The sequence below is a fragment of the Mustela lutreola genome, chromosome 12 (assembly GCF_030435805.1).
Source record: "Mustela lutreola isolate mMusLut2 chromosome 12, mMusLut2.pri, whole genome shotgun sequence".
In the NCBI taxonomy this organism is placed as follows: domain Eukaryota; kingdom Metazoa; phylum Chordata; class Mammalia; order Carnivora; family Mustelidae; genus Mustela; species Mustela lutreola.
In genome coordinates, this window is record NC_081301.1 from 19,491,707 (window position 1) to 19,514,623 (window position 22,917).

At 54.5% G+C, this 22,917-nt stretch overlaps 1 protein-coding gene across 21 annotated transcripts in view; it reads right to left on the reverse strand.

Annotated features, from left to right (window-relative positions):
- ZNF618 (zinc finger protein 618) overlaps positions 1-22,917 on the reverse strand; it is a 182,804-nt gene that overhangs the window by 48,259 nt on the left and 111,628 nt on the right. For 17 of the 21 annotated variants that reach the window (XM_059143335.1, XM_059143341.1, XM_059143334.1 and 14 more), the window contains exons 3-6: positions 17,742-18,001; positions 8,526-8,621; positions 5,181-5,258; positions 4,559-4,597 (exon numbers count right to left, since the gene is read on the reverse strand). In XM_059143335.1, the coding sequence (XP_058999318.1) occupies positions 4,559-4,597; positions 5,181-5,258; positions 8,526-8,621; positions 17,742-18,001 (473 nt within the window). The remainder of the gene's footprint in view (positions 1-4,558; positions 4,598-5,180; positions 5,259-8,525; positions 8,622-17,741; positions 18,002-22,917) is intronic. The other 4 variants (XM_059143340.1, XM_059143345.1, XM_059143344.1 and 1 more) reach the window with 1 other exon arrangement.

Sequence of the window (22,917 nt, forward strand, 5' to 3'; positions counted from 1 at the left end):
ACTCTGTGAGAACCAAATGCCTAAGGGCCGGGCCCCATCTCCCTTCTCGAGGTTACATGAGAATAACTGTCACTGCAGTCACTACTTCCTGGGCACTGCACGTGCAAGGGGTCAGGCCAGGCACTTCTTCTGCCTTTCCTCCATTAGTCCTTGTGACTGAGCAGTAACCCCCTGAACACACATGTAGATGCAGGGTCAGAAGGGACCCAACCCAAGCCCCACAGCCAGGAGGGCCTGTGGTAGGCAGCTTCCCAAGGACCCTGGCCTCTGGGCGTTCACACCCGACGTGATCCCTTCACTCTGAGCCTCAGCTGGGCCTAGTGACTTGCTTCTAATGAAGGGAATGCGACAAAGTGATGGGATGTCGTTTCTGAGATTCACTTACAGAAGACTGTGACTTCCATCTCGTTGCCCAGAGTGTGAGCCAGCTGGGAAAAGTGAGGTCCTCTGCCCCCCAGTTTGGGAAAGACCCCATCTAGTGACAGCCACGGGAGTGCGATAGCATCTCCTTCCCTGGCTGAGCCCTGAGAGGCGCCTCAGCCCTGACCAACACCTCCCCTGCCTCAGGAGACCCACAGCCGAAGGACCCAGAAAAACCACACCTGAGGTCTGACCACATAACCCGAGAAAACCAGCATTTGTTTACATCATTCAGTTCTCGGGAAACTTATACAGCAAGAGGTAACGAACACTGGGCCAGAGTTTGGATGATCCCAGGTCTATCCAAATTCTGAGGCCAGACTCTCTCATGGCATTGCTCTCAGCCCACACCAGCATGGACCTCCCGTGTGTATTCCTTGGGCAGATCTAGAGATGCCCCATTCAACCCCATCTTCCTGACGAGGCCCTGCCCAGGGGGACGGAATGGCTTGCTCAAGGCTGCAGAGTGGGGTGAGGAATGACCAAGATTCAAGTATTCACTTCAATCCATGCCATAGCGAAGTCAGGGCACGTGTCCTTTCTCGGTCCGCACAGGCCACCTTGCGCTCCTGACTGAGGCACCAGCCTTCCTACCCATCTTCTACTCCCCAGCACTCAAACACGGGATTTGATGGGACTACCTCCATCCCGAGGCTGCAGTGCCAGGCAATTGTACAGGAAGGTTTCTAGTCCCTGCTTAGCTGAACTTAGGGGCACAAATGACGTCAGCCTTCTCCTTGCCTCTGCCCTCTCCCTCTTCCACACTATACCTGCAGGCTCTCAACGTCCCGTCAGGTGCCAGGGCCACACAGACTAACTGGTCCAAGTGAGGCACGCAGTGTCAATACACACAGTCCTGAAGGCCTGGGGACCGGGTCCTGCCACCCCCATGCCTACCCGTGAACTAGCTGGGCAGTGGGGGGCGGGGGGAGAAGGCGGGGTTGGAGGAAGAGAGGCCTGGTCCTGCTCTGCCTCACCCACACTGTCAGCAAGTGCTGACCCCACCTCGAGATTCAGCTTCCCTTCTTCTCCCCCTTATCTGAGGGATGGGAGGGTGGTAATGAGCTGACTTCCACGGCCTCTTCCAGGCTGCCCATTCTAGGCTTCAAGCCTGGCTCCAGCTTCAATCCGGCCTAGACCATAACCACCACCTCATGCCCCATGATGTCCCATCTATACCTGAATCCTCTCTCAGCGGTGGATACCAGGGAATACAGCTGAAGAAGTCAAGGCTGTCCAGGGTCTGGCTCCGGACGGGACCCTGCCCCTGAAATGCCTCTCCCCCACTGGCCAGTGCTGGTTGCCCTCCACAGCTGCTGGGAGCACGTGTCTCACCTCTGCTCACAGAGTGCCCCCCACCACCTCCGAGAAAAAGAGAACCCCTAGCTTTCTGCCACCAAGAAGTGCCATCACCCTGCTCCTCCTTCTCAGCGGGAAGTGTTAGGGGTTCTCAGAATCCCACCCCACACCTCCTTCTCAATGTGCATGGGGACCACGTTCCTGGGCCCACCTAAGGCAGGAGTAGATTAGGACAAGAGAGTTATCCCCAGAGGAAGAAAAGCAAAATGATTTTCTGTCAATGAAACCACAACTTCTGAGCCTCCAAGAGAGCTCAGCGTCTCTAGGAACGGCACTGAGCAGCAGTCCGAGGAGATGGGCTCTGGGGTCAGGCTGCCAGACTCCAGCCTGGCTTGGCCACCAAACCAGTGTGACTAATGCTGGACATGCTCCCTAACTGCTGCACCTCAGTCATCTGCAAAATGGGTATGACGGTCCCTTCATCTCCCAGAGTTGGAATAAAGAATGAGCCAGGACAATGCCTCACAAACAACAGATAGTAGGTAGATGGCACCTAATACTGTTCTGGAAAGGGAATCAATGTAACAGCAGCAAGAGAACCGGATGTGGCGTCAACATTTATTTTCTCAGCTAAGAGATGGGTGAGTGGGTATGGGCCTCCCTTTCAGAGTACACAATTTTTCTAATAACTAAATGAAAGACTCTGGACTAGAAGGAGGGAGGCCTGGTTTCTAGGCCCACCTGAACCACTAACAAGTTGCAGGAGTTCTCTCTGGGACTCAATGCCCTCATCTGTGAAATGGGTAGACTGGATCTGGTATTCTGGACACAATGCTTTTGGCTCCAGGACTCCATGGTCAGGCTCCTGTCATGAGGCCAGTGTGCGAGGACACCAGGCCTTCTGACCAGGCGCTGCTGGCTTGGGTCAGGGTGGGGATGCACGACTGAGAACAAAATAAAGCACAGTGGCCATGGGGAGAAAACTCCCTAGGCAGGAAGGCGAAAGTGATGGAAAGACTAAAAATACCCTCAACGAGAGTCCTCTACATCCTCTGGGAGCCAAGGAAGCCAGATAGAACACAATGGATCATTGAGGGGCTGCCCGAGAGGCCAGGGGCCCAGAATAGCCAAGGAAGAAATGATAAATAGAGAAGATCTTTAAATGTGTGGCTGACCACAGGCAAACCACGGGAGCCGGGTGAGAAGGAAGCTTCTGAAGGAGAAGGGAGCCAGGGGCCAGACTGCGGCAGGGCTCAGGTAAGAGGGGCAGGCCTACACGGCCCCCGGGCCAGGGTCCTCAGGCAGGTGTCGGGCCGGAGCCTCCGAATGTCTAGAACACAGAAGCTGAGCCTCGGCCCCACCTGCCTCTCACATGATACGGGAATCCAAGGAGAGAGTGGCTGGGAAAGGGCCTCAGAAGAAATGCTTTTTGGACCTAGTACAATTAAGGCCTTTCATTGACCCACACACGTCCTCAATCGGCTTTGTTTGGGATATGGGGAGGGGGCGTATTTATTATTTTTAAAGACCTTCTGCAGCAAGAGGAAAAGGGGTTGACAAACCACGGCCTGCCCACCCTCTGTTTTGGTGCAAAGTTTGCTTCTGTATCATCTCTATGTTCAGGGGTACATGGCAGAGCTGAGTGGTGGGGACAGAGATGTCTGGCCTGCAAAGTCTAAAATATTGACTATCTGGTCCCTACAAAAAAGTCTGCTGACCCTGAGACAGAAAGCTGTTCAGCTCCTTTGATTTTCATAAACCAGAAACACCTGTGTCACCAGTGCCCAGAAACCCCTTCCCAAGGCTAGCATGAATCACTTTCCCAATTTTGTACTTCCTGTACAGAGATCTTAGAGGAGGGGCTCTTGTGCTGGGCTCCTTTGGCTAACGGTTCTGTTTGTGTGTAATCCACGTCGCTGGGAGTAGCCGTACATCCTTCCTTTTTGCTGCTTCACGTGAGCACACCACAAGTGATTTGTCCGTTCACCGAACGCTGGGCACTTGGGTGGTTTCCAGTCTGGGGCTGTTACGAACAGTGCTGCTAAGAATAGGCGAGCTCCCGGGCAGCTGGGTGGCTCAGCTGGTTGAGCACCTGCCTTTGACTCAGGTCATGATCCTGGGATCCTGGGATTGAGCCCCGCATCAGGCTCCCAGCTCCCTGCTCCATGCTCAGCAGAGTCTGCTTCTCTCTGCCCCTTCCCACTGCTAATGCTTGCACGCTCTTTAATAAAAATCTTAAAAAGAAAATATCCACTTCCCATCTTTTGGTGGACATGTGGCACACAGCTCTGTTGGGGATACACCTGCAAGTGGAAAGTCTGGGTTGTGGAGCTCAGGCTCATTGGGCGGGGAGAAGTTCCACTCCAGCCTACGCCCATCTGGCTTTTCTGAGGCCCATGGGTTTCGATCTGGGGGAGGGCAAGCAGAACCCGGTCCTCAGACGGCAAGGCCTTGTGCAGCCCAGACTGGGGAGGGGGGGCACCCAGAGAGGAGCGCCCATGGGTGCCCATGAGATAAAGACTCGAACTAGCATTTCCCAAACACCAGCACTGAGTTTGCCCGTGAGGGGCCCTGAGGAGTCTACGACAAAGTATGTTCATCTTGGCAGAACTCAAGGCTCGGGAACTCAAGAACTCGGGCCAGAGAACCCGTTACTGACAAAACACCTGGTAGCTTCCGCAGGACGCGTGCCACGAACACATTTGGGAAAGGCTGCTCTGAGGTTCCATCCTCCAATGTGAAGACCCTCTGGCCCCAAAGCCTGAACCACAGCCAAGTTGTCTCCCACAGGCCCCTTAGGACAGTCCTGAGGGGGAAAGAACAAGGGGGAAATACTCACTGCCTTGGGAGGCTCCCTCCCCTGAGGTGGCTTCAGTGTCTGCATGAGAGAGAAAATGAGAAGGAAGTGAACAGACTGGACCCCCCGTGAGGCCGGTGCCAAAGAGCATGAGGGACTAGGGGGAAGACAGTGACCCCAGCACAGCGTGCCCACGACACTCTGTGCCTGTTCACAGCCCTTTCCCTGTGCACCGGCCATCAGCCCCAGACCCATTGGCTATCCTCCCTGGCACCATCTGTCCTGTCCCCTCAGCCTCTCATGTTCAGAATGGAGACAGTGCCCCAACCCCACACCCGGGGAAGCCGAGAAGAGCACACGAGAGGACATGGGAGCACCTTCCCTGCAGAGGCCACCTCCTCCAGGCAGCCCTGATGCATCCTGGGAGAAAGAAGACCCACGTGGAACAGAAGGCTGGTGGCATGTCCTCCCAACCCCCCACCGGCCCTGTGTGCTCTCCCACATAAGGAGGCCTCTTCTCTCCACCTGGGTCTCCATCCTACGGCACACAGCGGGAGAGAACTGGAGCTCGGGGGGGGGGGGGCGGGGGGGCTGCAGTCATCATCAGGCCAGGAAGGGAATGGGGAGGTGTGGCCCCCTTCTCTGCTCCCGGGACACCCCTCACCTCGGTGTGCCCGGACGTGGGTCTGGAAACAGTTGTAATACTTATACTTCTTGCCACAAATTCCACACTCATAGGATCCTGGAAAACAAGAAAGGGAGGGACAGGTCAGTAAGTGCCCAATATGTGCAACTATGAGGTCCCAGGAATGCCCCCAAGGATCACGAACTCCACGACCAGTGGGGCACCACGTCCCGTGGGCTGTATTAGCCCCGACAAGCAAACACACAGCAAGGACCAGCAGACACAGCCCCAGGCCAGAAGTCAGGAGCCCGGGGTCTAGTTCCAAGTTTCTGCCCCAACTCTCTAAGTCGCTTCCCATCTCCGGGCCTTAGTTTCCAAATCTGTGAAATGGAGAAGACAACTCTTTCTTAAACTTATTCCTTGGGAGGAAGAAGGAAATGAACCTTAAAGTGCTCTTTCAAAATAAGGAATAAATTGCATCCAAGGAAAGAAATCAACACACACTTGAGTAACTTTTACCTCTCCTCCTTGCCGGGATGGTACAGAGATTAAGAGGACAGTCTTTGAACCAGACGATCTGATCCCTGTCCCTGTTTTGCCACTTACCAGCATCATGCCCTAGGTAATTCCCTTAGACACATTAAACCTCAGTCTGCTCATCTGTCCAATGGGGCTATAAGCACCTACCTTACAGAGTGGCCCTATACTCCTCTCAGGACGTGCCCAGCCCTATTAGAGATGTGCCCTACGGGGAGAGAACCCTTCCCCCCCACCGCAATCTACTGAGAAGCTTTCTTGTTCTCTCAGACATACAGAGACGAACAGGGTGTAACTACTTGACTCTGGTCCTCTGCTGGCCCCTTCTCCCAGGAGCTGGGACTGAAATGGCTGAGTTCCCAATAGGCATTTCAGATAGGTCAAGGCAGAGCCTACCCATACAGAGCACACACGGAAGGCCCACAGAAGGGGGTCAGGCAGAGCCCATCGGACCCAGCCCGGCAGGGGCCCTAGGAGAGGAGGCCCGGCTCATCCCTCAAAGACGCCCGCTGCCACCGGAGGCTGGGCCGCATCCTTCCTAATAGAATGGTCAGGAAGCTTGCACCACACAGAGGCCCTGGCCCCATGCCAGGGTCAGTGCCCTAAAATGGCTGGGGCTAGGGGCCTAGGAATCTGCCTTTTACAAAAAGGTGCCTCCGTGGATTCTGAGCAGACCAGCAACCAGGTTCAGGAACCACTGATTCTAGAATAAGACGGACCCTGGCTGGGCCTCTGTTCCTGACGGGAAAAGTGGATAATGCATGAGCCCAGGGGTTCAGGGAGCGCCCGAATCACCAGCTCTTACTGCCTTTGGCCTCTCCTGGGAGCAGAGTCCTGTATACCAGGCGCAAATTCCAGGTACCAGATTAAGTCTGAGGAGCACCGAGCCTGGCGTCAGAAGGTTCACTCAGCTCTGCCACGGCCCCCAGCGGACAGCAGGCACACCCCTTTTTCCGGTCAGAGCCGCAGCGGCCTCTCCTGTAACCCAGGATGGTGACCCCTACGTCTCACGACCACGATCAGGACTAACAAGACACATCCTGTGAGCCGGCTGTCACACAGGTGGCCTCGCCGCCTTACCCCTGTGGGTCATAGAGGGGACGCTGTCATCCCAACACCAGCGTGGAACTTAGCGGCCTGTTACCCACTGGTTTTATACGTGTTACCCTTGTCTCACAGAGGAAAAAATACAAATACGGGGAGGGCAAAGATGAGACTGGGTATTTGTCTTTAGTCTACTGATCGGCACGCAATGGGGCTCAATAAATCCACGGAGTCCTGCCGTTCTACTCATCTGTCACCGAGTCATAATGACCCCGACTCCCTTCCCGTGCCTCTACCCACTCTTCAGCAGTTTTTGCCAATTCTCCTTCAACCAACTGAGAATTTGTGGAACACCTTCATCGCGCCTGGCACCGAAGCCCCAACCACGAGCAAGTCCATGTGTGATCAGCGCCCTCTGTGACAGGAAAGAGAAACAGTCCACTAGCCAAGAGGACAGGCAGGGTGACAGGGTTACAACAGTGAAGTACTGAACCTGGTGGGCACGGTGCAGGACCCTGATGTGGCCACAGCGAGGGGCCAAGGTCATGGGGGTGAACAAGCAGGAGGCCGAAGTAAAGGGCAGACGGAAGGGAAGGCATCCGGGGAAAGTGGACTCTCGCCCCAGAAGACTTGAGGCCACAACAGGTAAAACTTGGTTCAGATCTGACCTTCTTCCAGATGAAGTCTCTGTGCCCCAGTCCTGTCCCCTCTCTGGCCACAGACCTGGGCCTCAGTTTCACCCCTATCGTCAGTGACCTCAGGACTCTCAAACTGTGTAATAAGTACATGCTGCAGTGGGTCCCCCAACTTGCCCATCTACTTCATCCTGTGGATAACCAGGCCAGGTTCCTCCCAGCTTCACGGGATTTTCCCCTCAACCCACAGAGTGAGCTGAGGATCCTTGAAGCCTTGCTCCTGGATCTCAACCCACACAGAGTAACAGGGGGGTATAGCCATCAGTCTTGTACCCTCTCCTGGCTCCCCAGGGCAGAGTGGGGGCCCCTTGCCCCATGCACAGAGTCTTAGAATCGCCTCCCAAGGTCCTGCCTGTCTCTCACTTACTCTAAGACCCAGGCTTCAGGTGCTCTGTCTGCAGAGGGGCTGGATGCTCAGGTGGCTGGGGGCTAGGGGCCACGGCCAGGGGAGAGCGCACCAGAACGGCAGCCCACTGCGGTTGTGACAGCACACCCACTTCAAATCCAGGCTCACCACCTAAGCAGCCATGGGTCCCAGGCTTCCTCTCTAAGCACAGGAAAATGGTACCCACCTCAAGGGGGCGCTTGTGAGCAGTAATACTGAGCACAGTACAGAGTACAAAGCAGGCACTCAGCACAGCACAGCCGCTGTCATTATCCTCATGTTCCAGAGTTCTTCAGAGCCCAACTTCCAGAACACAGTCCAGGAAAAAGAGACCCATAATGAAGCTAAGCTGGTGGGAGGCACGGTGGTCTTGGGAAGGTGGGGCACAGAGGGAACTTGGGAAGATGTCCTACAGGAACCCTGTTTAACCCCAGCCCTTCCAAAACACTTGGCCACAGGACTCCTTTATATAGCCTTGGCTTGTTTCAAAGTTGCTGCCCACAGCAGGCACTGCCAGAATGGTCCTGGTGTTCTAGACTTGCCGATTTCCACAAGCCGGCATCCCTCCAATGGCCAAGTCCTCCAAGCCCCTGGCAGGCTCAGATGTGCTGCCCTCTGGCAGCAACAGGGCAGATGAGTGTGGCCCCACACAGCCCTGTCTGGCCACGCCCCACCCTCACACTGGCCCCGATCAGGTCCTCCTGTCCCTCGGCCCTCACGTACCATATGTGTATCTCAACGCTTGGTCAAAAATCCAGGTCCCTGAATAGCGGCTTCGCACCGATCCACCGTGGGGGCTGCTTTCGGGCGCTTTTCCATCTGAATTACGTAAGAAATCAGAAAGAGCCCTTGAAGTTGGGGGTGCTGGGAGGTGCGGAAGGAGCCAGGTGAGGGGGTGCCCCACATCTCAGGAAAGCCAGTCACCTGAGCTGCTGGGGCGGGGGGCCTTGGTTTCTCCATCCACACACAGGAGGGCGACCAAAATCATACGGTCTCCTTTTTTACTGGAGAACTTGTTCTGCCCAAGGGGCAGCACACCTGCCCTGGAAGGCTGGGCTATGGCAGAAAGCAGCAGCCACAGGCCCAAATCCCCCTGAAGTTTGATGTTTTCTCTGTATTCTAGCTCGTGACATAAATAAAACAAAAATTATCCACTGTATGGCTATGACATTACTCCCCCAAAGCCTTCCAGCAAAATGACCCTATAGGGAGGCTATGCCCTGCCTATGCTGTGGCCCCATTGTCGTCCCCCCACCCCCACCCTCGCCACCCACAGTCACTGAGTACCTCAGTGTGGTGCAGGGGGGCGCTAGCGAGCCTTCCTGGGGATGCTCAGCTTGGACAGCCCCAGGCCCCACAACTGACTCCCTGCCAGGCACACTTCCTCACTCTGCTGGGCTCCCCAGCAACCCTTGTCCTTTGTCACCACCACAGTCTAAGTGATAGGTGCTTAATGCACTTCATTTGAGTCTCCCCTGCGTCTCAGCAGAGCTGGCCTCTGAGCCAGACACACAAGCAGAAGCTAGCCAGGGGTGCAGCCCCGTGGCCAGCTCAGCTCACCCTTGTGCACCTAGCAGACAGAATGATTATCATCCCCATTTCTCAGATGAGGTAAGTAAGAGTGGCTCAGGTCAGCGGTGATCCAGCGCCTGTGTGCACATGTGTGCGCGTGTGTGCGTGTGTGTGATCGCCACCCCTCTGGGAAAGACCCGAGAAGAGACAGTGCTTTTTAAAATGTGCCATCCACTGGGGGCACCCAGGTCTCGTTCCCATCCTCTATCCTCCCAGAAGTCCTGGACTGCTTGGGACAACTCCATACCCAGTTCACTGATGAGCATGAATGTTCTAGGGGCCAGGCGGTCCAGGGTGGGGGCTACTCAGCTCATGGCTGGCCGGCCTTCCGAGCTACTCTGCTGCCCCCACACCAAGAGTCATCACTGGATGCCAAGAGAGCTGGGGCTTCCCCCTCAGTCCCAGGGCTCCCCCTAGCACAGCAGGGCAGATGACCCCCCCCCCCTTCGGCCCCTGCTTGCCCCACGGCGTCCAGTCCTACTGCAGGACTCCCAGAGTCCCCCATCCACTCTCATGGCTGCCTGGGGCAGCAGACAGAGCATGCCAGCACACGGCAGCCCAGCCTCTTCTCCCCAACCCCGTCACTAGTGACGCAAGAACCCACAGGCACTGAGTAACAGAACCTGTCTGGCATTTTCTGGAAGCACTTGGCAGACAACCTGGCTTAGCTCCCTCCCTAAGAGTGCGGACCGACCAGGTGAGGTCAGTTGGGACAAGGAGGGGGACTCTAGTTCCTGAGGCCAAGGAGGGAAGAAGTCAGGAAGCTAATGCAGAGAAAGCTGCCCCTGAGGGCCAGGAATGAGGGCAGCAAGCCGCAGCCCTATCATGTGCACCCAGCTAGCTCCAGGCCAGCTCACATACCTTTCTAGATACACAAAATGCAACGAGGCAGAAATCTGGAGCAGGTGAATGAGAGGAAAAACGCAAGAAGGTAGGGGTGTCAAGGAGTCCCGAAACCTCTCTTGGTTCCAGGACCCCGCAGGAACGAGGCCCAGGGCCTGCTGGCGGACAAGGGAGCCAGAGAGGTAAACCATGGACAAGTGGGTTTCCCGAGGCTCTCTGGGCTTGGACTCAGCCCAAGTATCCTTGGGACCAGGGTCTTTCAAGTAGAGTACAAATCACCTGGGGATATGTGAGCACAGGTAGTTTTAAGAGAATCAATACCTTAATCATCAACTTTCAAATATATTCTTCCCTAAAATCAATGTGCTAGGGATGCAGCAGGGGGCGGGGAGGCCCCATTCAGCGGCTCTCCTTCCCACATGTCTCCTCACTGCCACCCTGATACACTACAAGCAAGACGATTCCTCACTCCCCCATCCCACCACGGTGCCCACCATGGGGGCTGCCCATCTCACGGCTCCAAGCAAAGGGGTCTAGGAGGGAACCTAGAATGGGGGCCAAAGCTAATGGCAGGGCACAAGCCTTCTGGGAATCGGGTGATTTCCAATTCTTTACTCTCAACGAAACGGAAGACGAATCTAATGGAATTACCAGCACAGAGACCCTTAAAAACAGCGTGTGATGACATACCCCATGCGATTTTCAGCACACAACTTGGGAAGAGTTCCAAACATTGAGTGACGCTCAAAACTCCATCCATCCCTGGTTCTTTACCTATGTAATTAAGCTTTCTAAGTACTTACATGTACAGAAACAAACAAACAAACAACAACAAAAAAAACCAGGAGTTAAATTAATGCTGAATCTTGCCTCATTCAATAATGAGAAAATATTAATTCATAGAAAGAGGAGGCAATTGAAAAAGAAATAAAGCCCCATGCATTTCATTAAGAGATGCATTTCCAATAATTTTTTTTTTATGTTTACTGTTTATTCCAAATTTGTTTTTAACAAATGGACTAATACTAATTAATACTAACTCGAGCTGGGGGGGGGGAATGTTTCAAAAAAATAGAGTTTTATGATCCTGACAAATTTTTTAGAAATTTCTATTTCAATTTATGTACATCTTGTTGTGGGAGAGGAGTGTAAAACAGTGATCAATAAAAGACTCTCAGGCATAAAAAATATATTACATTAGGATAAAATCCTGTGAGGGAAGTGGACTGGAAATATGAGTTCAAGGAGAGAAAAGGAAAGATGTAAAATTTCTGACTGTTAAAGATGAGCCGGTTCGCATGTTTTTAAAATGGATGATGGCAGATATTAAACAGCAGTGGCTCTGGATTCTCTCCGATACGTTTAAAACAGTGGTTTCACAGTTGCATTTCCAAAAATGACACTTTTATTTTTTTTTTACACAATACTCCAAAAATTAGATCCTTTGCGATTATTTAAACTTTGGATAAAAATGTGAATGTCAACTTGAAAATATGAAAGCATATACAATTTCTCAGAATTCTTTTAGGACGGGAAAGCCACCAGCCCGTCAGGTTCTTGGCTGTCCAGATGTGCCAACGTCCTGAGGCTCCTGCAAACACTGCTGGGAGCTGTTTTGCATTTTCTGTCTCTCCGTGTAAAAAACTTTCATACCTGTTACCTCCCTGTGCCCCCAACATGCCTCCTGGAAAGACAGGCAGACGTTCTTACACCCACCAATCTATGAAGACAGCACGGTTCAGAGAGGTTAAGGGTCCCATCTGAGACTCCGCCATAGGGCAGATGCTGGGACTCTTGGATTTACAGCCCAGGGACCCTTTCCCGTGGGGACCCTCCACCCAGGACCCCTTCCCACCCTGAACCACCGGCAGCAGAGCTAAGACGTGCCTGGGAGGGTGGCCAGAACCCCTCCTTCCCACACGGCTGCAGCAAAGGGCTGAGGGCTGGTTCTGGCAGGCTCCGGGGTGAGGCCTGCCAACCACCCACTGAAACAGGAAACTATCAGCTGGCCTGATATGGGGCAGGACCTGGCACCTCCATTGCCTGCATTTGTCACAGGCCCAAATCCACGTGGCCAGGTCTGAACGGCTGCCTGCCCTCCTACTGCTCCTTCTAGAGCTGCAACAGAGCCACCACCCCCTTTCCCTGTGCCGCCTCCCCTGGGCAGTCCTGCGGGCATGGAAACACCTCTACCCACCATGCTCAAAGCTCACTGCTTAAAAACACCCATGCAGTCCTCCATCTGCTCCTTGACTCTGCCTCCTGAACCCCATCCAGTGATTTCCGGGACAGAACTCATGCCCTCCCAGGCCTGTATCTGGTTCCAGAAAGTTCCCACAATCACACAGGTTCCTGTTACTGAGCTGAATTAACTGGTGATGCCCCTTTACCGGTTGGGGCCAGGTGAAGCACATCCACTCCTTCCCCTCCTACTCAAATGCTTCCAGTCATGACTACCTCTATCCACCCCCTCCACTGGACCCCTAGCACCGGCCCCCACCCCCACTCTCTTTCTCCCCAGGACAAAGAGCCCTTAGCTCTTCCATGGGGCTGGAAATAAGCTGGTTGGCCCACACCCCATATCTGAGGAAGGGCCCCACTGACTGGCTTGCTCCCTCTAGGGGCTCCTGCACCACTGGTCTCCAGGCACCTGCCGTTCTCCCTGGGCTCCCCTGACATGTAAGCTCCCCAGAATTAAGGACCAATGTCTCACCATACAGAGACGAGCACCCACTGCTGGGTAGTACCTTCTGACCACTAAGATGGGATGCGAGCATCCTTCTCTCTCAGAACCAGGAAACGCTGCATGGACTGAACGTCCTGGCTGCTCTAAACCCAGCTTGCCCTGTCTTCACCATCTAGGACAAGAACAGCAAGTAGGTTTCCGCTTGCTACTTTTCAACCCCAGCTGCCTGGCAGTGCCGTCCGGTGGACTGTGTTGAGGAGGACGCAGAGGCACACTGCTGCTGTCCCTGGTGACCCGTCAGAGACACCAGCTGCTGAGTGTGGGCGGAGGTGGCAGCAACGGGAGCACCCTGTGTTCAACACTCCTCGTGGGGTTCTCAAAACCTTAAGTGTGGATCCAACCTCCCTCGGGGCTGCTGTGCCGAGATGCGCATGTAGCCAGCCCATCAGGTGTACACAGGCCATCGGTGACCTCACTTCCTTTCACTTCTGGTTTTATCCAACAGAGTCATCGAGTTCAAGATCATCTCAGCACTTCTGGCTCAAAACCCCTGGTTTCCCCCACACTGGCTCCAATGGTAGTGACGTTCTTTCTAAGAGCGAGAGATCGCTTTCTCAGCACAGGAACTTCTGGCAGCCGGGAAACAGCCGTCCCCACTGCAAGCCTGGCAGCCAGCCTCCTGGGCACTGATGCCCCTCGCCTCTCCCAGCCTGAGAAGCTGCCAGATGCCATTGCCCTCAGGTCCAAGTCCCGGCTCCCCCACGGGAAGTGCGCTGGGTGAAGTCTGTGCCACTGGAAACTGTCTGATGGCCGCGACAGGGCCAGCGAGGACCTGCGGATGGGGCAAGGTTCCCGCACAGCACAGCACTGAGTGACCACGGGGGACACTGTTCTATTCAGTAACTGAGGCCGGCTCTGAGCCCTGAGTGTGGTTGGGGGAGCGGGGCACTCCGGAGGCCCTTGGGTGCACAGAACTTCATGCTTCCCCGCCAAGCGACTGGGGAACATGTTCCTTAACTCCACGCCACCCAGCCTCTGTGGCACAGGCGCATTTAAAGAGATGGCTCTAATCAGCATTCGGCCCCTGGCCAGATCCCCAGAAGTGCTTTCCCTCCTTGTTTTCCTTCCAGGTGGGACAGGGTCGCTGTGAGGTGGATAGTCCCTTCACGAAGTGGAAGAAAATGCCACTGATTCGCTCTGTGGACTACTCGGAACCACTCTTTTCCTTTCTGTTGGCCTCTGTTTGCCCCTTTATAAAATGAGGGGATAAGAGGTGTCAAACCCGTAGCAGACAGAGCCCCAATACCTATTCCCACATCTGTGGCAGACATTAATAATCTATCATGCTTAATCATGCCGCCCCTTTAGAACCTTTAACACAGAACCCCTAATAAACAGCAGCAATTACTCAGACTTGGCCCACAAGATGAAACCTACTTCCCATCTTGAGAACAGCTGAATTTGAAAGGTTCAATTCTTACATCGATTTTTATTTTAATGCTTTTCTTTTCTAGTACTGAGGCCAAGCCAGATTTCTCTGAACCTGACCCTTGACAGAAACTACACCCCCAAGGAGGAAGGTCTGCCCCGACGGATGCAAGATGAGCCTTGATAACCAACAGGGAAGGTCCAGGCCCTGCCTGCCTTCGGGGTTCCAAAACGGTGGCTCCACTCCCCCTTGCCACTGTGGCGGTAGTCCTTTTTCAATAAGGATCTACCAAAAGCAGGTTACTTAGCAATGTCACCACATACCCAAAGTCCCTGGATTCTAGGGAGGCAGCACTAGCAGGGGCTCCGGGGATGGCACAGGTTGTCCTGTTCAGATGAGACCATGGAGGCTCAATTAGAACCCACGTCCTCTGACACCTCACCCAGAGCCAACTGCTTCCCCAGCCCATTTATTCTTTCTCTACACCACCTTGGCGTATTTATTTCTTAGGCTTCAGAAAAATGCAGGAACTATTACTACTCTTCCCCCTTGAAGAGGTACTTGAAAGAGGCGCTCTCTTCCCTGGAAGAGCAATACTAATCCTACTGATAAAAGCTAGTCTTTACCAAGTACAATGCTGAGGGCTTTACAGACCTCACCTCACTGAATCTTCGCACAACCCCACGAACTGGCAGTTCTGAGAACTGAGGCACAGGGAGGTCAAGCAGCCTGCCTGACGTCCCACAGCTGTTACATCAGAGAGCCTGGATGCACTCGGAGACCGAGCCCTGAGCTCATCTCCCTTGCACAAGGCTGTTCTCTTCCATTGCCTCTTTTGATCTGCACACCCATGAGTGGGCAGGACGGGGAGCCTCACTGAACAGAAGAGGACACTAGGGCACCGCAAAGCCAAGAACCCTGCCACTGAGCGGCCACCGAGCTGGAAACCACCATCTGTGGCCGGCAGCTGGCGCAGGGAAGACTCCCTCTGAACATTCGCTAGCATGGCTGCCCTAGGCCTTCCCCACCGAACCCCGACTGCTGGCTCCGTCCCAAGATTCAGATTCACCTGCTCTTCACTGAGCATCTCCTGGGGAGGAGGCAGAAATAGCTCCTGAGTCCAGTGAGTCTTAAAACACAACCAAGTGAGCAAGGGCACGTCCTGTCTTGAGTCAGTGGCAGATCCCTAGTGGCTAACACTGTCCTTAGACCCAGGGAACGCATACTGATGGAGGAAGGCCAGACACAGGCTCCTGAAAAGGCCCTTCTTCCCCTGGGCTTATTAGCACCGGGCTGTTACTCAAGCTCTTCACCACGTACTGCTGGGTCATCCCAGTTCCGTCACGTGGGAGGACGACATCTCCTGGCCACCTGCGGTTGGGTAGGGCCATGTGACTTATGTAGCCAGTGACAGGGAGGGGACTTGACTCAAAAAAAAAAAAGGGTAAAACCCCTCTGGGCTGCAGCAGGTAATAGCCAGTATGAATCCCTCCAGAGCTTGCTTGCTTTCTGTCCCTTGGCCAACAGCATTTCACACAATGGCTGCTTTCAGCCTGGGTCCAGAGCAGAGCCCCAGATGACCTACAACGTACACGCAGTGTGACCAAGGAAGAAACCTTTGTGGTTCTGAGCTACCAAGATCTCGTTACTTTCAGGATCTGTTGTGACTGGGGCATAACCTAGCCCCATCCTGAGAGTTATGACACTGATGTCAGTACTGCCCCCTAGAAGCTGGTACCTTGCTGGACATTGTGGGGTGGAAGCAGCAAACCCCGAGACACAGATCAGACAAGTCCCGATGCACCAACCTCCATGGGCTCCTAGTCTTGTGGCAGAGGTAGGCACAGACAAGGTCCCTCTAATCTCAAACAGATCATGGGGAGTACCCAAGTGAGGGGCAAGGTAGAAACAGAACATGCTGACTAGAAGAAAGTCAAGAAGGCTTCTGGGAGAAAGTGGCACTAGAGCTGGTCTTGAAAGACGGGCTGGATCTGGGCATGCGCACATGGGCAAAGGAACTGCAGGGAGAGGAATGAGTACCAGCGAAGGGCAAGAGATGCCGTGGAAAGGCAGTGTGTGTGCTGGAATGCAAGGTCTGAAAAGGTCATAAATAAGAAATAGGCATCAGGCTATAGGCGATCTTGATACTACGGCCTTGACTCTACACACAGTCGGGAATCCCAAGTTTATAAGCAGAGAGTGACATGGTCAATGACTTGTTTTTCCCAAGGCCCCCGGCAGCCAGAGTGGAGGTCAAGTGAGGGCAGAGAGACATGAAGGCATGGCTATCTGCAGGATGCCACATGGCCTAGGTGGGCGGACAGAGAACAGCCAGGAAACGGAGGACGAGGCTGAGTCCTGGCAGTTGGGAAGAAGAGGCAAGAGGACTCGAGTGTGAACTTGGGGACAGAGACAGAGGGGAACCTCTACACGAGGCCCTGCATGCCACACGTGGGACATGAGCCCAGGAGTCTGGAGCAAGTGAGGGAGGGGGAGGGGGCGGTGTGTCCAAGACGGGGAGGACCATACGGATGGGAACAGACCCGGCAAGGCCTTGGCGCCAGGGTAAGGCCCGCAGACTTTATTTTACACACCAGGGTTGCCAACCTGTGCCACGGAAGGACCCGGACCCCCAGATAGGTTCTGTTAGGCAGATTTCAAAAGTCAAATTAGTCGCGAACACCTAAAGCCAAAAGAATTCACATCAGATGTCGCATTTCAGGCCTGTGGCATGTCCACAGAGATCCGGCCACACAGAGCCTGTCTCCCACCTCGTTAGCACGGCCACGGGGGACAGAGCCGCTCCATGTATGCGCTGGGCCTCACGGGCATCTGAGTCTGTGACCCTGGTAGGGGTGCAGGCAGCCTCTGAGGCGACTCCCCTAGTGGTGGAGCAAGGACTGCTACAAAGCTCGTTTCCACAGAGCTCCTCTGAGCCTGACCCAGTCCAGAAGGGGCAGGGGAAGGTGCTGGTCTGTCACCAATGTGATCCGGCCCGGGGTACCTGCTCCAAGCAGGACAGCAGTGCCGCCTTCAGGAGCCCGCGGTAAAGCCAAGGAAGAAGAAACGCAGGCGGGCGTTTAGGACAACGAGCGATGTGTCTGTGCCAGACCCACGTGGGGAGCATGGGTGCCCCCAACATGAGGGGTTCACCACACCTATACAAAGTCCAGGCATCTGACCTGAACAAAGTCTTAAAACACAGGCTGGGCTCTGACACGTCAGGTGGAAAGAAAAGCGGTCCAGACCCGGGCTGTACAAGCCAAGGGCAAGTCTAAGGAGACTAGGTCCTTCCCTGAAGGCAGCGGGGAGCCACCAAAGGCTCTCTCAGCCAGGGAGAGGCAGGCCTCTGCTCTTCAGACTCTGACCACCCTGGTCCCAGCCCCGACCCTCTCAGGCAGGCACTCACCAAGCGTCTGCTGGTTGCGGACACCACCGATCACCACGCAGATCTCGGCGGGCACATCACCTGTCCCATCCTTGCCGACCGCCTTCTTCTCCTCCTTGGCCTCCCCCTGCCAGATCACCTCCTGGATGTAGTCATCAGGTAGCTCGGTCTTCACCTTCACCTCCGTCATCGTCCCCTGCTCGGCACTCAGCGAGGCCTCAGCCGGCGCGGGCTCTGGCCCCTCCACCTTGGTGCTCTTCTGGCTGCGCTTCAAGCGCTCCCTGGGCGAGAAGAGAGTCCGCTCAGTGTGGACCCAGAGCCAGCCCCCAGACCCACCTGGGAGCCCACTGGCCCAGGGGCTTGCAAAATGTTTAGCTACGAATCTCACCCTGAAGCACACGAGCCCCACAGCAGCCCCTCGGCGGTCTTCCTGGGAACCCACTGTGCTCGGAGGAACACAGTTTGAAAACCACTGGACTAGTATGGCTCCAATTCCACCCATTTTACAGATAACGGAAGCTGGGCTCTCCTCAAGAGAGCTAAACTCTTTTAACTGGAGTTATGAAAGGCCTACAATGGCCGCTCTGGATGGCTGGGATCAGTTCTTATCAGTGTGCATACACATCAGCTGAGATTATGGGCAAAATGCCGATTCTGGTTCAGCAGGTCTGGGGTTTTGCTTGAGAGTCTGCTTCTCTAACAAGCACACAGCCGAGGCCGGGGCTGCTCACCTTCAGTCAACACTCTGAGCATCAAGAGTTGAAGTGATGTGTGCAAGGTGCCCCGTGCTGTTCCTTCCCCTCCTTGGCAGAAGGGCTAGAGAGTTCATCCACGCTCCCCTGTTCCCGGCAGACAGACAGGCCACTACAAGCCAAAAGCCCCACTCGAACCAACACTCTGGCCTCTAGGTAGATCTTCAAATATGGGAAGACATCCTTCAGGTCATGAGCTCGGTGCAGAGGGGGACAGGACCCTGGTTACTACTGAGCCTCCTTCATGAGGGGCCCACCGCGGCCCGGAACAGAGCTGGCACGTGTCCAGCCCCACACACGACACTGGGAGAAAGGCCGTGACAGGGAGCCAGGTCCCTGCCATCTCTCGAGCAGACGGTTCGGTGGGCTGCTATCCTAAGGGCCCCCTTGGCCTTTTGGCAGGGGGTTCATCATCACCACTGCCATCTCTGAGGTATAGGAGCCAAGGTGCGCGAGAAAGGGGAGACCACATCACGGTCCAGGCTGGGGGTGCCGCCCTGCACATCTAGCCCTCTCCATGGACTGCACCTTAAGGCCTAGGCTCGAGCCACGCTCAGGCAAGACCCACTAGCACACCGACTAGAGGTGCCAGGCTGGGAGGGAGGGACGCAGGTTCAGACCCTGGGTCTGCAGTGGGCTTGCTGTGGGACTCTGGACAAGACCTTGCTCTGCTCTAGGCCTCAGCGGCTCCATCCGTCACCAAGTGCTCTGCTCTAGGCCTCAGCGGCTCCATCCGTCACCAAGTGCATGAATCTGCTCATAATCTTGGTCCCTCCCAGCTCTGAACTTGCTCTTGGGTTGGGGAATGGAAGAAAGAGAGGAGGAGGGTCCCAGCTAACGAGGAGGGAGCCAGGAGAAGGCACTGGGGAGGTGTTAGTTATGGCCTGAATTGTATTCCCCCCACCTCCGGTTCCTATGGTGAATTCTTAAGCCCCACCATGACTCTAACTGGAGACAGGGTCTTTAAGAGATAATTAAGGTTAAATAAGGTCATAAAAAGTAGAACCATAATCTGATGGACCTGTGGCCTTAGAAGAAAGGGAAGAGAGAGCTCTGGGTACCCCCCCCCGCCATGGGAGGGCACGGAAAGAAGGTGGCCTCACCAAAAACCCACACTGCGGGTGCCCTGATCTCACACTCCCACCCTCCAGGACCACGTGACGATACATTTGTCCAAGCCACTCTGTCTGCGGTCTTCCGTGATGGCAGCCCGAGCAAATACACACAACTCAGATGGGACAGCTGGCGTGAAGCACAACCTGGGGGGAGCCAGCCAGAAGCCAGGGCTGTCCCATCAGCCACCTCCTTGCTGGGGTCACCTAAGCCGGCTGGCCTAACCTTACAGCCCGAGTTTTTCCATCTGCAAAACGGAGCTAATGGGACTGTCAGTGAGATGTCAGCCAACGAACCGAACACGCACCACAGCAGCTGGCCTGTAACAGCTAACGAGACACGGCCATCATCGCTATTATTAATAATGACAAAGTGTTACGGCATCTTGAGCACTCGGTGGGCCCAACGATGCTTCCTCCTGATGTGTCAGCCACACTAGGGCCACCGGATGCCGTCGACCGTTTGCCCTTCTCCGCAGCGGGAAACCTGAATCGGGATGGTTCGATCGCCTCTGGGATCACTTCTTTTACTGATTTAATAAATTCTGAAGTTCTTCCTATGGGCTGGGACTATGCTAACATACAGACTTCTTTTCAGCTTGGGAACAACTGCGGAGGAAGCCTTAGGATGATCTGTTTTACAGAAAAAGAAACGGAGGCACTGAAGAGGAGAAATAACATGGTCCAAGTCACACAAGTAGGAAGACGTGGGACCAAAATGGGATGCAGGCATCTTGGTTCTTAGCCTCGGTGCACTGCGGTTAGGGGAGAAACCTGCAGAGGGAAGCCTGCCCACCTGCTCCTGGGGCAGTCCCCATGTCTCCTACTCCTGACCTTCTGCATCCAGAACAGACTCAGAACCAAGGTGTAAGTGGGGGAGCAGGGCAAGGCAGGCCGCCTGCCTTTTCTGGCTGCTGCTTCCTCAGAGGGGGCTATCTTGAGTTAGAGCCCCCGAGCTGAGGACTAGCGCCCCCTTTGAAGGGAGCAAGACAACCCATCCCCCACTTTATAGTTGTCACAGGGCCAAAAAGCCTTAGGCTCAGTGAGGCCCCAGGAGCCACAGGACCAGTGGGTCTGAGAAGTTAACAGGGGAGAGCTATGGCTTCAGGGAAGGAAGATAATCTGCCAGCCAGCCAGCTACAGAAGGTGACATCCTGGGGGCAGGCGGGTCCTCCCCAGCACCGGAGCACCAGAGCAGAGGTGCGCAGATAGCCTGGCAAGAACGGGGCCATGATGGATTCAGATGGAAGATTCTGTGAAGGTGGATGGTTGGTCACACAGCCAATCTCAGAACTGCCGCTCTCAAGCTCTGGATTCTTGTGCAAATGACTCCAAACTCCCTTCCACACCTCAGTCTTCATACCTCTACAGTGGGGACACAGCACCTGCCCCACAGCGCCGCGATGCAGAGACAAGCCAAGGTTTGCAAGGGACCCGGAACGGGGGACCCGTGGAAACATTTACGCACGTCGACTGTCTCACACGGTGCCAGGGAGGGAAGGATGCAGAGGACACAGGGGAAGGGCCTGCCATGGCACAGACATCACTGCAGGGGCTGTGGAGATTGTAAATCAACAGGGGTTCAGGTCCCATCATGATCGCATCCCGGCTGGTGACCCTGAATGAGCCTATTTCCACATCAGTGAAGTGGGGAGCCCCACATCCACTCAAAAGGTCTTGTGAAGTTCAACCGCAAAAATGTAGATCCAGGACCTCGTCTAGAGGGACTCAGAGCAGAGATGCTCATGACGATGGCGACTGCTAACAGTTACTGAGACTGCTGCTCCCTGACCGAGACCACGCACACACTAACAAGGCCCTGCTAGTCCTAAGGCTTACAGGGCACGGCGTGGAACATGGGGACCCCGTCAGGGCCCGAATGCCAGCCCACAAGTCTCGGGGGCTTGGCCCTGGCTCGTCCTGACCCTGACTGCACAAAGGGTTAAGCCCCAAGGACAGAGCAAAGGAACTTCCAGAACAGCAAAGAGGCCCCCTAGAGACACAGGTCCCCTGCCTGTGCTCCCGTGACAACTGAGGTCACAAGGAGGGAAGGGAATAGAACAGACTCTCCCCCTTCTTCCCTGCCAACCTTCAGAAGCCGAGCCTGAGGTCTATGAGCACTTGCCCATCCCACCTGAACGGACTCAGTGTCCCCGCCTGCTCTCAAGGACCCCACCAGCATTATGATGTGCTGGTGGGAAGGAGGAGCTGCTAGAATCAGACAAGCTGGGCATCCATACACCCTGTGACCTTGGGCTAGGCTCCCTGAGCCTCAGTTTCCTCGTCTGTTAAAGAAGGACCATGATCCCTGACAGCTTGGGGATGGGGAGATGAGCCAGGGAGCCGGGCAGGGTAGATTTCCAGGCATGGCAGCTGCCATTATGCCACTGTCACTAATTCATGGGGACGCCCCCACCTTTGGGAAGCCTTCCCAGCTTGCTCAAGGGGGAGTTAGACCCCCTTTCTGAACACCCACTGGGACCCCACACGAGACTCTTAAACTGGGAGCCACGTGTGCCATCCTGTCGCCCACAGACTCTCCTTTAAATGGGACAACACCCCCTCCCCCGCCCAGCCTTGACGGCACCAAGGACACTGGCAACTTCTCTTTTCCTGGCTTGGTGCTTTAGATTTATAAGCCTAAATGTTGCTTTTCTCGGGTGCTTTGCATTTAATTAGGTGTCCTAATAACAATGGAATCACTGAAGTACTTATATCACTTTGAATTAGTGGTGTAGCATCTTCTAACTTCTTTAAAAAAAATTTTTTTTCATATATCATTTTTTAAAATAGAGCTCATTATTTTAATTATATCCATTTAAATGTACAGTGGAGCCCTTGGATATTCTCAGCACGAATCATTAGGTATATTAGTGAAAAAGCACTCGGAATCTATCTCCATGCTGACACTCCATAATCTATTCTATTTGTGTCGCTGTAAAATAGATTTATATATAGATAACTACAAAATAGTTGCTCAAGATATGCTATGAATTTTATATTTAACCTGAGTCACACTTCAACATAAAATCTAAAGTCAGGCACTAAAAAGGGTATTTCTCTGTAAGTAGATATCGTCTGTGGCCACTGGTTCCTGCTCACGCCAGAATCCCAAGGGAGAAGCCAGACCCAGTGGTCCCTGCCCAAGGATTTTCCCAAGAGCACTGACCCTTCGTTAAGGCAATGGCTCTCAAAGTGTGTTCCCTGAGGGCCTAGGGGCTCCACAGCGTTGGGTCAAAAGCACTCTCGAGGCCTCAATAAAGAGGGTGGCGATGAGTGGGGCTCCAAGACCCCTGCTCCCTCTTTGATTTATAGCCTAAGGTACGTATACAT